Source organism: Dipodomys spectabilis, unplaced genomic scaffold (genome assembly GCF_019054845.1).
Source record: "Dipodomys spectabilis isolate Male_0828 unplaced genomic scaffold, ASM1905484v1 ptg000169l, whole genome shotgun sequence".
Lineage (NCBI taxonomy): Eukaryota > Metazoa > Chordata > Mammalia > Rodentia > Heteromyidae > Dipodomys > Dipodomys spectabilis.
This window is the reverse complement of record NW_024870846.1, coordinates 8,418,210-8,433,360: the sequence shown is the minus strand read 5'-3', so window position 1 is coordinate 8,433,360 and position 15,151 is coordinate 8,418,210. Positions and strand designations below refer to the sequence as shown.

At 60.3% G+C, this 15,151-nt stretch overlaps 1 protein-coding gene across 3 annotated transcripts in view; it reads left to right on the top strand.

Moving 5' to 3' along the window:
• Window positions 1-15,151, top strand: part of LOC122119460 (myelin basic protein) — a 72,364-nt gene that overhangs the window by 24,245 nt on the left and 32,968 nt on the right. For all 3 annotated transcript variants that reach the window (XM_042693517.1, XM_042693519.1, XM_042693518.1), the window contains exon 3: window positions 5,109-5,199. In XM_042693517.1, coding sequence (XP_042549451.1) covers window positions 5,109-5,199 — 91 coding nt within the window. The remainder of the gene's footprint in view (window positions 1-5,108; window positions 5,200-15,151) is intronic.

The following is a 15,151-nucleotide window of genomic DNA, read 5'->3' as shown; positions in this document are numbered from 1 at the left end:
ACAGACTCTCCCTCCTTTTCCAGCACTCTCCGTAGAACCTGGTTTTTGCTTAACCAGAATTTATTTCCACCTTTCAAAGGACGTGAGTGTAGAGACATCCCGCAGGTGAGCGGCCGACGGCGGGGGCTGAGGGCTGCACCGCACCGCCCCGGCTGCCTGAGCCGGTCCAGCACGCACGCGTTTGAGCACCACAGGGCCTGCTTGTGTGGCAGCTGGTGGAGAGGTTGGCACTGCTGGGTATCTATTCAGAGACTGACTGTGCTGTGAACCACTTCTGTCTCTCTTGAGCAAAGACACGTGGTCTTCAAAGCCACCCTGGACCTCCACCCCACAGGGAGGGATATTGAATAAAGACTCGCATGGAAGCAGAAATCGAGTGGGAGTCTTGTACCATGCAAAGCTCCAAGAAACGTGTTCACCTTCACTCAGAATCATCCAGGAGCTCTCTATGGCCTTGCTCTATTCTTAGTGAGGGGATTTTGTTTTGAACAGAACAAATGCCCTCCCATAAACTTAGATGCCCATGCGTTTGCATCAGAGTTAAAATCCACCGTCTGCCTCTGGGTCTACCTTGCCTCCCTGAGGGTCATTTGCCAAAACAGGATTCAGGATGGAAAGCTGAGACCTTCTAAATAGAACATCCTGGAATAGAAGCCAACAGGCAGCTAGTTAGGTGAGAAACCCAGGTGAGCATTGCACTCTGACACCTGCTAGTGGGTGTTTTGGGGTGGCGTTGAAATGAAGTCCTGAGCACGTCTCTAGGCATTCATCGCTCTGGTCCTAACCCCACCACAGAGTGCTCTCATGCAGAGCGGGCTTGAAACCGAGCAGGTAAAGGCCATTGCCGAAAGGTGGCGTTTTCTGGAGGAGACCTGCCCGGCAAGCTCCACCCCGAGACCCTGCGCTGGCCGTCTCTCTGTCCGGCCGCAGTTCCTGCGAGCTGCCCTTTTATGGAGTGTGGGTGTGTGATCGCCCTTTCTCCCTGCTCACCTGAGGACTGAACCCAGGCCCTGCGTGCTCAGCACGCTCTGAGCCACACCCCTCCCCCCACCGGACTGTTCTTGGCTTCCTTGCTGAGGTGAGGTTCATAGTTCATGCCTACAGTTCACCTATTTACGGCGTGTGCTGCTGTGCTTTTACTGCATTTACTGGGCTGTGCGTCCATCACAGCGGCTCCTTGGGAACGCCCACCGGCCTCAAAGGCTCCCTGTCCCTTCCCCTCCCTCCTGCCCCGTGGGGCAGGGAGACTGCTCCTGTGTGCTCGGTCCTGAGTGTCGCTGTGTGGTGCTTCTCCAGACGAACACTCACACTTAAATTTACGTTTCATTCGTTGCTGAGCATTTGGATCATTTCCAGGCTATTTCAGTTCTTGTGAGGAGTGCAGCTGCGGGCCTGGCTGTGCAGGTATGGTGCGGACGCGCTCACCTCCCTGGCATCACCTCGAGTGCCGGTCATGCTAACTGCTGCCGAGCTTTCTGGGGAGCACCTGCCTGCTCCCACACTCTCCCCCATCGCAGTGGTTATGACACCACACTGGGCCGTGTGTGCCGCACATCTCTCCACCCACACATCTCTGCATCCCGGCTTTGGGAAGCGCACGCTGCATCCCGATTCTGGGCCCATCCTTCAGAACCGGGTTTCCAGCTTGTTCTTGCTGAGCCCTGTGCCTTGTCTGGGGAAGGTCGCGGACCACGCTGCCCCTCGCACAGGTGGGTCCTAGAGCCACACCACTGTGCTGGCTGAGATGGGGGTCTTGCTGACTTTTTGCCAGCACCACCCTCAAACTCCAGTCCTCCTGATCGCTGCCTCCCAGGCAGCTGGGTTAAAGCATGCACCCCGCCTCCGGCCCCCACCTGTGTTTCCCTCAGCAGCATGGAGGGGGCATGACTCAGGACCTAGCACTTCGAGACACGCCTCAGCCTCTTCTCTCTCTTGTTTAGTATTTTCTCGTCTGAATCAGAACTTCGGTAGCACACCTTATACCGCCTGCCCCACATGACCACGGCGTGTTTCCCTTCCCCAGAGAACTCTGTTGCTACAAGTTCTGGAATTACACCGAATGCTCTACAGTGAATAGAAACTAACCCTCTAGCCCGGGCACGCCTTCCTAAGCTCGTCATCTCCAGGCCCCCGTCTTGTAAAACTGCAAGAATGTGGTCATGCACAGGTACACTACATGTGAATACGGGTATTTGCATGTGTGTTGTACATATATACACATGTGTGTATGCACATGTGTACAAGAGGTGTGTATGGATGTGTGCACAGGGCTTGTGTGCCTGCACATTGTGTGCGTAATGCATGTGGACACGTATGTGTGCGGATTGTGCGTGTGTGTGCCTTGTATCCACAAGCGCCCTGTGTTCCTGTAGGTGTGCGTGCGTGTGTTCGGTGTGTGTGTGTAGATGCACTGCGTAGCTAATCTCCCGCGGGTAGGTGTGTTGCCGGGGTGACGGAGCACTCCCTTCCATGGAGTGCGTGGCTGGACTCAGTGCTGAGTCTCATCTTGTCTGTGGTGTAGGGGACTTCTGGCTCCGCTGTGTCTGGTGAAGGCTGAGCTGCCCCACAGGTCCTGGGGCCCACAGGGGGGCCTTCCAGCCCCCCAGCAGGCCCCCACCACCGGGCTGGTGCAGAGCCCCTCTGACTCCTGGAGGCTGAGTGATGGGCGTTTGCTTTTGTGTTCTACTCTCAAAGAAAGAGACTTCGTACTAGTTTATAACAATGAGTGCACCTTGTTTTCTTTGTTGGTTATCGCTGACTGTACGTGTCAGTCTCCACAGCTTTCCAGGCAGTGGGTCAGTTTCCTGTGGCTAAAGCAGAGAATCAGGCCTGTGGCAACTTGGGCAGCAAACGCTCCCTACCTGCATCATGGAGGGCAGCTCCTCTGCGGGCCCGTCCCGCTCTCCAGTGCCCCGGCTCCTGGCCGCATTGCTGGCTGCTCCAGCACCACGTGGTCCCTCCCCATGGGGACGCAGCTTGCTCTTCTTACCAGCCCCCGTGTGAGGGTCCACGCGGGGGCGGGCCAGGCTAGGGGGGGCTGGGCCCATACGGGGTGCTGCTCTCAGGCACCAAGGGCTCAGAGCCCGCCAGCTCTGCCAGAGCAAGAAGCCCCCAGAGGGAGGAGCCTGCCAGAAGAGAAGTAGAGCGGGCAGGGAGGAGCAGCCTGTTGCCCAGAACAGAGGTGCAAGGGAGACCAACCATGCCCAGGATTTTCCATCAGGATTCCCGTTCACTGAAGGAACGTGTGGCAGTGTTCATGTACCAGGCGTGTTCCAGACCACGCTGGAAATGAGTGGCACTTCCTCCTCTGTTTGCGTGTTGGTTTGGTTTGTTTCTGTGTTTTATGGAAACATGGGGGCTTGAACCCACGGCTGTACCCTTTGCTAGGCAGGAGCTCCATTCCTTTGAGTGAGGCCTCTAGCCTTTTTCTTGCCTTTGATAGGTGAGAAAATGGAGGCCCAGGGCGGCTGGGAAGCATGCCCAGGGTCACACAGCTAACAGACCACACGCGAGTGTACACTGTAGCCTGGCCCCAGACTGTCGCTTCTGCCTGCCCTCTGGAGCTGGGGGCCGCACGCATCTACTGGCCCGGGCCAGAGGCGCTCAGGAACCGACAGGCTCCTGATGAGTGGGGGCCGGAGGAAGAAGCTAACGAGGGAGATGCACACTGCAGGCCAAGGCCCCGGGGAAGGCCTGGAGCACGCTCCCATGGGACCCACTGCAGGCCAAGGCCCGGGGAAGGCCTGGAGCACGCTCCCATTGACTCACTGCAGGCCAAGGCCCGGGGAAGACCTGGAGCATGCTCCCATGGGACCCACTGCAGGCCAAGGCCCCGGGAAGGCCCGGAGCACGCTCCCATTGACTCACTGCAGGCCAAGGCCCCGGGGAAGGCCTGGAGCATGCTCCCATTGACTCACTGCAGGCCAAGGCCGGGGAAGGCCTGGAGCATGCTCCCATTGACTCACTGCAGGCCAAGGCCCGGGGAAGGCCTGGAGCATGCTCCCATTGACTCACTGGGCCCAGGGCTATCCTGCTAGGGCATGATGGGCAGGGGTCATCCCCACGCAGACAAGCCTGGCGGAGCCCTCACGACATGGACCACGGCCTGCAGGTGTGGGCTGATGAGCAGCTCGCTCTGCGTGCTGCGACAGTCAACCCCTCCGCGGGGTGACAGAAGAGGGAGAGGCGCAGGGTCCAGTGCAGGCCTCGAGGCGGCCACGCAGCTGCAGGAGGGAGCAGGACCTGGCTGCCGGCCACCTGCCGGGCTGTTGATTTTATTTTTTCTGTTGGTCGTGGGGTTTGAACTCTGGGCCTGGGCGCTGTCCCTCAGCTCTTCAGCTCAAGACGAGCGCTCTACCCCTTGAGCCACAGCACCACTTCTGGTTTTCTGGTGGTTTATTGGAGATAAGAGTCTCATGGACTTTCCTGCCTGGGCTGGCTTTGAACCGTGATCCTCAGATCTCAGCCTCCTGAGTAGGTAGGATGACAGGTGTGAGCCATGAGCTTTGGATTTTAATGTATATGAAAGTGTGACCTAGTAACACAACCAAGTGATTGGATGGCACTGATCTGAGGAGAGGGAGCCGCAGCCCCTCCCCGCGCTTGTGAGGAAACTGGGAGAGGAGAACTGAAAACTCGACAGTAGATATCCCCAGCGCTGCTGAGAGCCGGGCGAAGCTCAGGGCAGGCTTCCTCCGAGAGTGGAGAGTCCCAGCCACTCTGCAGGGCCCTGGGGGGGCTCCCCATGCCCGCCTCATCGCACAAGGCTGGAGGCAGCGCGGGATGGCAGCTTCGCATCTGTCCCCAGGGTTCTGATTGGCTTCTTGCTAGCCAAAGCTGGGCCGAAGGGAGGCGGGCCTGGCGTCCGGCCCAGTCACTCGCAGTCAGAGCAGCCCACCCTGAGCTGCACCCCCAGAGCGTTGCACCCAGTACTTCAGCAGGGAAGACAAACCCAAATCCAGAACCCTCTGCAGAGTCACCCTTAAGCTTAGTTCCCTCTCCACATGAAGGCGAAGGGAGAGTGTGGTCCAAGGGCCAAGGAATGTGCGCGCCGTGCTCGCTCGCGCAGACGCAGATTCTCAAGAAGGGATTTGGTCATGTTTTTACAGATTGGCCAAACGAGCGGCGGAGGAGAGCCAGCAAAGAGAAGACGTCGCGGCGAGCTTTCCCCGATGGCCTCGGAAGACAGTGACGTGTTTGGTATGTGGCGTGCGTGGCGCGTGGCGTGTCTGGCGTGTGATGTAGACTTGGAACGCTGCTTTCCAAGGCATCCGTAACCTCCCCAGGTTGGGAGAATTCCTGTCTGTGATTCAAGGTGTAGACCCAGCAAGTGCAGAGCGTGCGCTCCTCAAGCTCCCCACAGACGTGGGTGGGTGTGTGCTCCTCGGGAAGAAGCCTGGGCCAGCGGCTCCCTGATGCCTGCTGCAGGGAGAAGCCAGCTGCACGATGTCAGGATTACAGCCAGCCACACACTGTCAGGATTACAGCCAGCCACACACTGTCAGGATTACAGCCAGCCACACACTGTCAGGATTACAGCCAGCCACACACTGTCAGGATTACAGCCAGCCACACACTGTCAGGATTACAGCCAGCCACACACTGTCAGGATTACAGCTAGCCACACACTGTCAGGATTACAGCTAGCCACACACTGTCAGGATTACAGACAGCCACACACTGTCAGGATTACAGACAGCCACACACTGTCAGGATTACAGACAGCCACACACTGTCAGGATTACAGACAGCCACACACTGTCAGGATTACAGACAGCCACACACTGTCAGGATTACAGCCAGCCACACACTGTCAGGATTACAGACAGCCACACACTGTCAGGATTACAGACAGCCAAACAGGGTGTCAGGATTACAGCAGCCACACACTGTCAGGATTACAGCAGCCACATGGTGTCAGGATTACAGCCAGCCACACACTGTCAGGATTATAGCAGCCACACACTGTCAGGATTACAGACAGCCACACACTGTCAGGATTATAGCAGCCACACACTGTCAGGATTACAGACAGCCACACACTGTCAGGATTACAGACAGCCACACAGTCAGGATTACAGCAGCCACGCACTGTCAGGATTATACAATAGAGCCCAGGGCTGGGCCGGGTAGCCATAGCCTATGCACATCCTCAGTTCGCTCAGCCATAAGTCAGGGAGTTCTGGGGGACCTCGTGTGCACCCCACAGTCAGAGTGACTCAGCCCCAGGATTGTTGTGAGCTTGGGTGTCTGGCTTTGACTGTGGTTAGTTTTCCTCTGGATCCCAGCAGTGCAGTGTGGTGGTGGAAGGTGCCGGAGGGATTCCTTAGATGCTGTGTGGTGTGGTGCACCAGTGGCTTCTGGTGAGAGCCGCCCCTCCCCTTTACAAGGTCTTCCCAGGCCTGCCCGGCTGCTCCCCACGTCCGGGCCTTCCCTGAGCCTGCAGGTCATTGGTGGCCATCCTGTGGCCATCTTTAAGCTCCTGCTGAACATTTTGTTCTGGCAACAGAAGACGGATGGGGAGGTGTGCTAGTGTGGAAAATGCTCTCCTCACTGAAAAATCCCACACTCAGTCTGGACCTGTGAGACAGAGGCCGGCTCCCGGCAGAGACTGACCCTGACCGGGCACAGGTGCGGGAGGGCGGGGCTCAAGCCACAACTGAGTCAGACTCAGCTCACACTGACTCTCCGTGTGCCTGCGCTCAGCCAGAGGTCTACGTAGCCGTGTGCCAACGAGCCTGACAGAGTTCGCACCTCCTGGGGAGGATCCCACCCGAGGACCTCGTCCGTGCCCTCGGTCTCGGTGTACTTTTCCTCTGATGGAACTGCGGTTGCTGTCAGGATGGTTCGCAGGCTACTCAAGAGGAGGATGCTGCCGGGCAAGGCAGCCTGGTCAGCACATGCCCGGCTTGGGGGAGCAGGGTGCTTTGTGGCGGGCCCGTGGCAGAGCTCTGCCGAGCCACACACCCCGTCCTCGGCCCACACAGAACTGTCATGTGGAGGCCAGCACGAGGAAGCACGTGCCCAGCCCGCCCACCCGGCCAGCGGGTGGGGTCCCCTGAGCAGCACAAGCCAGCCACACCGAGGAGCTCCAGAAGAGGGCGCTCCTGCGCTTTGGGAGTGGTGGCTTCTTCCCATTGGGCTGGAGGTTAAAGCCAGCACTGAGGGGCTGAATATCACACATGTGTACACATAACTCGTGTGCACACTCACAGTGTAGTCTGACTAGACAGATGTTCAGCAAGGGTGGCTAACCAGGTCTCACCTCCCTGCTGCCATCTCTCTGTACCTTGTACTGTGACAAGGGGGCGGGAGGCTGTGCGGTGAGCAGAGCCTCAGCCGGGGGAGGCTGTGTGGTGGAGGACGGAGCCTCAGCTGGGGGGAGGCTGTGCGGTGGAGGATGGAGCCTCAGCCACGGGAGGCTGTGTGGTGGAGGACGGAGGCTCAGCCGGGGGAGGCTGTGTGGTGGAGGACGGGCTCTCAGCCGGGGGAGGCTGTGCAGTGGAGGACGGAGCCTCAGCCGGGGGAGGCTGTGCGGTGAACAGAGCCTCAGCCGGGGGAGGCTGTGTGGTGGAGGACGGAGCCTCAGCCGGGGGAGGCTGTGCGGTGGAGGACAGAGCCTCAGCCGGGGGAGGCTGTGTGGTGGAGGACGGAGCCTCAGCTGGGGGAGGCTGTGTGGTGGAGGACGGAGCCTCAGCTGGGGGAGGCTGTGTGGTGGAGGACGGAGCCTCAGCTGGGGGAGGCTGTGTGGTGGAGGACGGAGCCTCAGCCGGGGAGGCTGTGTGGTGGAGGACGGAGCCTCAGCCAGGGAGGCTGTGTGGTGGAGGACGGAGCCTCAGCTGGGGGAGGCTGTGTGGTGGAGGACGGAGCCTCAGCCGGGGGAGGCTGTGCGGTGGAGGACAGGCTCTCGGCACAAGGACACGTGTGGCATGGGCACACGGGGAAGGGAGCCTCTGGGCACAGACAGGTGGAGGCGGGCTGGGATGACACCGGTACCATCTGCCCTTAGTATGTGGGTCCAAAGAAGACAGAGCTCCAGGAGCCACCCGGGAGACCGGGCTGGGCCTGGGGAGCCGGAGCCCTGGCCGTGGAGCAGATGATTCTCGCAGTGCGCCGTCCTCTGTCCCTTCTTCAGAGACGCTCTCGACGTGTCGCCAGCAGACCTCCTCACCAAGCTTGGCAGCAGTCACCGGCAGAGGCTAGTAAGGGTGCTGCGGCCGGCGCTGTGGGCCTGGGCTGCGCCCGGGGCTGCCGGCTCCCCTCGCTTGCCGTCTGATAATGCTCCCGTAGCTCCTGAACTCTGACCAGCGGGACTGCGCAACTCAGCCCCTCTCTTGCTGTCAGTCCGCAGGCCGTGGTCCAAGGCCCGGAACCTTCTGCAGACTTGCCTTGGCAGCTGGGCCTCCACAGCAGCCTGGGGCTGTTCCCTGGGGGCGTCCTGCAGGCCGAGCCGAGCCTAGCAGAGCCCAGCCAGCCCCCAGCCAGCCGAGCTGAGCAGAGCAGAGCCCAGTCCCTTGGTGTGGATGCCCAGGGGCGGGCAGCGCCACCTCCTCCCCACTAGGGGTCGCTAGAGAGTGCGCGTGTCCACTACCCTGGCCGCCTGCCCCCAGGACAGTCACTTTGACAGTCGCTCTGCCAGCCGAGTGTGGTGGGGCGCATGGACATGATCTTCAATAAAAACGTGGGTGTGGCCCAGGGGGCAGAGCATTTGCCAAGCGTGAGGCCGGGGTTCAGTCCCCCGGGTCACCAGGGGAGCATACCGTTTTAAACTGTTTCCAAGAAGCTTCCGTGACACAGCCACGTTGGTGGGTGTCATGTGCACAGTGTGCACCTCCACCACTCATAAGTCAACATCATTTCCAATGTGCAAATTCTACTTCAACCAGAAGCAGAGGAAGCTCCGCCCCTGCCCCTCCTCCTAACCCCTCCTGGCGCTCAGGCTGGGCTGGAGCACACCTGGTGGGCAATGGGACGTGCCAGCCCTCTGTGCTCCTGACACAGGACCAGAGCCTGGTGTTTCTGTGCTCGCCAGGAGAACTGGGTGCCCCACAGCCCTGGGGACAGACAGGTGAAAGCCACGCCCCCTCCTGACCAAGGACCTGGCTGCCCTGAGGGATCCTGACACAGGAGCAGGCCCGCGCTGACAGCCTCAATCCTCACACAGGAGCAGGCCCATGCTGACAGCCCCGATCCTCCCGATCCTCACACAGGAGCAGGCCCACGCTCACAGCCCCGATCCTCCCGATCCTCACACAGAAGCAGGCCCATGCTCACAGCCCTGATCCTCGCACAGGAGCAGGCCCGCACTGACAGACCCGATCCTCCCGATCCTCGCACAGGAGCAGACCCACGCTGGCAGCCCCGATCCTCCTGATCCTCACACAGGAGCAGGCCCACGCTGGCAGCCCTGATCCTCCTGATCCTCACACAGGAGCAGGCCCGCGCTGACAGACCCGATCCTCACACAGGAGCAGACCCACGCTGACAGCCCCGATCCTCGCACAGGAGCAGGCCCACGCTGGCAACCCCGATCCTCACACAGGAGCAGACCCACGCTGGCAGCCCAAGGCCACAGCAGGTGGCGTCCAAAGCTTCCCTCCTGGCCCTCTGGCCTGGGGTGCCGTGGGACCCCGTTCCGGGGGTGCTGAGGAGGGGCTGCTCCCTGTCGGCTTGCCTGGCCCCATCGTGAAATGCTAGTCTCGTGCTGGCCCAGTAACAGATAGTAGTCTTGTTCCTGCTGAACTCCAGCTACAGCAGCATGGGGTCACTAGGCCACAGTCATATGGGTGACAGGAGGAGGAGGAGCATGTGCAGCTCTACAGGCCTGTACACGCATGTACTCATGTTATGCGATGCGTCTGTAATGGCTGGTTCGCCCAAAGACCTGTCTCAGAACCTGGGTGGCTTTTGTGCCTGGGAACAGAAGCCCTCTTCGTTCCGGCGTTTTGCTACAGTGGGTGTCCTCGGTGGGGCTTGTTGTTGCTGACCGGGTCGGCCTAACCTGTTTGTGGGGCGGGCGGTTCCCGGGGTCTGGGACCCCAGTGCACCTGAGCCCTGCCTGCCGTGCCCCTGCCTGCCGTGCTGGGTGGGGAGGCGTGGGACGTGGGCCCGGCCTCGCTGTTCTGCCACCTCCCAGTGGGCAGGAGACGCGAGGCTCCCTGGGCCCCAGTGGCAGTGCGGGCCTCCGCTGACACTGCCGCAGGACAGCTGCCATTTGCGGGAAACCAAACGTCCCCTACTTTCAAATTCTAAAGAGTCGGGCAAGATGCCTCGGGCATGGTCATGGCCACGTTCCCCACACCTATCCCTGCAGGCCAGAGCAGGTGGAGAAGGAAGCATCTAGCACCCACGGGGACCCCGGCCGGAGGGAAAGCAGGGGTCGTGCTGGTGCTGAGGGTCATCACCGAGAGGACACGCCGGCGGCCATGGGGCCCAGTGTGGTGAGCCCTGGGCTGGCGGACAACTTGCCATAGGCGGCCACAAGTTCCTGGAGTAAGTGTGTGGGGCAGGCCCGTCCCGGGGAGGGGGGACACAGACAGGAAGGGGTGCAGGGGAGCTGCTCCCCCGAGCACAGGGGCCTCCGCAGCGAGGAGCTGGCTGCAGAGAGTCACTCCGGGTCAGCAGAGCTACAATAGGACAGCGTGGCTCGGAACAAAGAGAGACAGAGAGCGCACAATGGCACAAACAGCAGCTGTTGTGGGCCTTCGCCGGTGCGCGAGCAGTGTGTCCCGCCCGGGCCCAGCGGGGCCGAGTCCCTTGGGGGCCTCTTGAGTGTGCAAACCCACGGGCTCTGACCCCAGTTCAGGAGCCCGTCTCATGTAGAACGGGGGTAAGGTTGGCTCCATTTGGGGTTCACCGGGAAACGCTGCTGCTTTCAGATCTCCACCTCTGTCCAGCCCGGGTTTGTCACCGGTCGTGGTGACTCAGGTGTCCCAAGGGACTGTCCCACACCCAGGGACCAGGAGCCCCTCTGTGGGCCTGACGTGCGGGGGGGGGGGGTCCGGCGGATGACAGCAGGTGACGCCGCGCCACCGCAGCAGGCACACCCACTCTCCAGCGCACCTTCCTCCTCCTCCGCGATGCCGAGGGCCCCCCATCACCGTCCTCAGATGCCTCCCCCATTCCTGCTTGCTCAGGTGCACCCCAAGGGACAGGAGCCCCCTTTTGCCAGGGCTGTTTGGTACGGCTTTCCCGAAGCAATGCAGGGCTGGAGGGAAGCGAGCTTGCGCAGCCCCGCGGGCCAGGCGGGCCTCACCCCTCCACGCAGGGCCTTCGCGCTGGGACCTCGCGGCCCGGGACTGTCCACTCCACGGGGCCGCTGTGTTCATTCTCCTTTTCCTTTTCTCCTTGGAAGAGGCCTGCGCCGGCCCCACGCGAAAGCAACGCAGTACTCGGCAGTTCGTGAGTGAGCGGGAGCTGGGCAGGGGGCCTTGGGGTCCTCGGGAGCATCTTGCTCCCCACGCCTACCCCACGCTGCACCTGAACCCCGATCCTCCTCCTCCACCAGAGGTCCAGGCCTGGCCTGCAGGCCGCGTCACCCTTACTGCCCGCTCATCTGCACGCGGCTGGGCCCAGACCCAGCAGCAGTGCAGCATGCAGGATGGGCACCGGGCGTCCTTAGACCACATTTATCACCACAGAGGGAAGGCGCTGGCCAGAGCCGGCCCTGCCACACTAAGTAGTGAGGAGCCTGTGGGCCTCGGGAGCCTGCAGAGCTCAGAACGGGGCAGGGGGGGGTCCTGGAGGAGCTTACCTGCCTGGCCCGGGCAGCGAGACTCACCCAGCACGCGCGCTGAGTGCCAGCCTCCTGCCCAGCTGCCTGGAGTGTGCGGCTCGCCCTCACCAGGGCAGGGCTCTCCTGTGAGCCGAAAACTAAGGACCACAGAGGCGGCTGGAGCCACTGCAGCCTCCCGGGAGCTGAGGGGGCAGTGGGGGTGGGGGACTCACACTGATAGTAACAGTCGAGGGTGAACTATTGTAAGTCATGGGTTTCATATCTTTCTTCCCCCCACAGCCGCTTCTCCATCCAGCAAGACGCCCCCATGAGGACGGGGCTTCGAGGCTCACAGGTTGGGGGTGGAGTTGGGTCATGGTGATCCTAGGGGGATGCTGTAATGTGTGTTGTGTCTGTTCTTAGAACAAAGGCGCTGACCGTCCATACTCAACCTCAAGTGAGCTATGCCTGTGTTCTGTAGCTCAGGGCTGTGCTTCATTAGGGGCTGGCATCGCGGGGTGCCCAGCGGTGAACGTGTGCACTAAACCTGCCAGTGACCCTCAGCACCCAGAAGGCAGGAGTCAGGATCTCTGGAGAGCTCTGGTCCCGCCCCCACCCAGGTCTTTTCTTGGGGTCTCCTAGAGCCCCTTCCATAATGTTTCACCTTGAACTTGTAGGAATTTGAAAAGAAGCAAAAAATTCAACTCAGCTTTTTTGCAGAGAGATGCAGAAAAGAGCTCAGCGTCCCAGCGTCCCAGAAAAGAGCTCGGTCCCGGCACAAAGGTTTCTTTCTAGTGCTGAGAAAGAGAATGTCCTCATTCTGCAAATATTTCTGGAGCATTTCTTCCCAGCGGGCGCAGGGCTCTGTGTGAGGCAGAGGCTCCGGAGCAGAGCAGGCTCCAGGCCCGACCCAGCGTGCCAAGTGCAGGAGCCTCTGTATTTACACCTGCGCCCTGTGACATGGGGATTGGATCAGACACAGCAGAAGCGAAAAGCCCATTGCAAATTGTCTTCTTGTTTGGGGTGCCGGTGTGGGGGCTTGACTCGGAGCCTGAGTACTGTTCCTTAGCTTTAGCTTTTTCTGCTCAGGGCTGGTGCTCTGCCACAGCTCCCCTTCTGACTTGTGGATGGTAAATTGGAGATAAGAATCTCAAGAACTTCCCTGCCCAGGCTGGCTTTGATCCTGGATCCTTGGATCTCAGCTTCCTGAGTGTGTAGTTAGGACATCAAGCGTGAGCTGCCTTTTCATGATAAACTTTCTTTTCTCTCCTCCTCTTCCACCCGCCTCCTTAATCATGACTCAGAGCCATTTCCTGTGACAGTGCTCTGCTTCTGCTTCTGCTTCCTCAGGACTCTGGTCAGCCTCAGAATGCCACAGGGCCCAGGCTTGCTCAGAGTGCTGGGGGCGGGAATGGGCACTGGGGCACCTCCTGCCTGTCAGGTGAAGGTGCACAGGGGGCGGGGGGGGGGGGAAGAGGGGGGGAGGCTGCCCAGCCTGCACTGCTGTCTACTACATGTTGGCTCTAAGATTTTCAGTTCTTTAGTGAATGGGTTTTGATGGTAGTGTAACATCCTGGCAGAACCTGTCTCTGCAGACAAGTCTGACTCCTTCCCAACTGTTCTCATAATCACTAATGCGTACTAGGAAGGCCCTGGAGTGGAATATTAGTGAATGCCCTTCCTGTACCTTTCCTTTTGTGTCCTGACTCATTTCCTGTTTGTTTGAAAAGTGGTATTTAAGCAACACAGTGAAGTAGGAACTTCCTTAATTGCTCTGTGTGTGCGTGCGCGTGCATATGTGCATGCGTGTGCTCAAGGCCTGAGCCACCATCTTTTTTCTATTTTTAGCAGCTTTGTTGTGGGCTTGCGTGCCATTGTATGTGTGCTAGCTAATGGGTTTTTGAGTCGCCAGAGTTGCACAAGTCTGACAATCCTAGATGCTCTCATCGCCCCAGCAAGAACAGCTCAGACCCTGGCACTCACCTCCATTCTTCCACCACTTGGCCTCGGGCGACCCTGAGCACACCTTCCTTCAGTGGCTGCGAACTTGCCTCTGGGTGTTTCTGGACTGTTCTTCCTCCAGCCGCGCTGGCCTCTTCCACTCGGGAAGCACAGGCCTTTGCTCCGTCCCTTTGTCTCTGGACGGCACCGTGTCTTGTGACACGTCACACGTTGTCCCCCCAGGCCACGAGCGCGTGGGACGTGGCGGGGTTTCTGTGCCCGCGGCTGTGCACCGTGCTGCTCTGGTGTCCGGGGTGAGTCTCGGGCAGACCCCAGGGCCATGTCTGTCTCGTCTGTTCTGTTCTCACATGGACTCGTGGCACCTCAGTAACCTCAGGCCCCAGAACGTCCTGTCACGTCGGGGTTGCGCAGGGAACTCCAGAGAGGGCCGTGAGAGGCAGTGGCCCTCGACCCAGGTCAGCGCTGCAGCTGGTCAGCTCATTGGCAGACTGCTTGTGAGCGGGCTGCTTTCTTTCTTTACTTAGTGGTTGGCGTGGCCCTGGTGGCTGGAGAGTCTCTGTCCATCTGCTGCGTCTGGCTCTAGTTTTCTCCAGGTGGCATAAACATGCCCCCTAACTAATGGGCATTCTAATACCTGCTGGCCAGGCAGGTCACCTGCCACACCTGGCCAGTCCCCAAGGAAGCCAGCCGCCTTGATCGGGAAGAGCGAGATTCCACACTCACCTGTACACAGTATGTCTATGTGTGCCTCGTCATACACTAACGGCACACACAGGTGCACACATATGCTCATGACTATTAAAGGAACACACTTCCAAAAAGAACACACAAAAAAGAGCTCCTGCTCCCCGGGTGCCCTCCTGTGGAGAGTTATTTGCTCTAAGCCTTTCAGGCCCACTAGGGGTAGGGTGGACCCTGTGTGTGTGCAGCCTGGTCAGTCATTGCACAGGGGACAGGAAATGACATGCTGAGTGCAAGGTGAGGGTGGGTGGCGATCGCAGAAGCCGGGCAGAGGCCCTGGGGGCCCACGCAGCTGAGACACCGGTCAGTTGGAGGCCATGCCCTGGGGGCCCACGCGGCTGGGACACTGTGCAGGTGGAGGCCATGCCCAGGGGACCCATGCAGCTGGGTCACTGTACAGGTGGAGGCCATGCCCAGGGGGCCCACGCGGCTGGGACACTGGTCAGATGGAAGCCATGCCCTGGAGGCCCTGCAGGGCTGGGACACTGGTCAGGTGGAGGCCATGCCCAGGGGGCCCCACGCGGCTGGGACACTGTACAGGTGGAGGCCATGCCCAGGGGGCCCACGCAGCTGGGTCACTGGTCAGATGGAAGCCATGCCCTGGAGGCCCTGCAGGGCTGGGACACTGTGCAGGTGGAGGCCATGCCCAGGGGGCCCACGCAGCTGGGACACTGTACAGGTGGAGGCCATGCCCAGGGGACCCACGCGGCTGGGACACTGTGCAGGTGGAGGCCA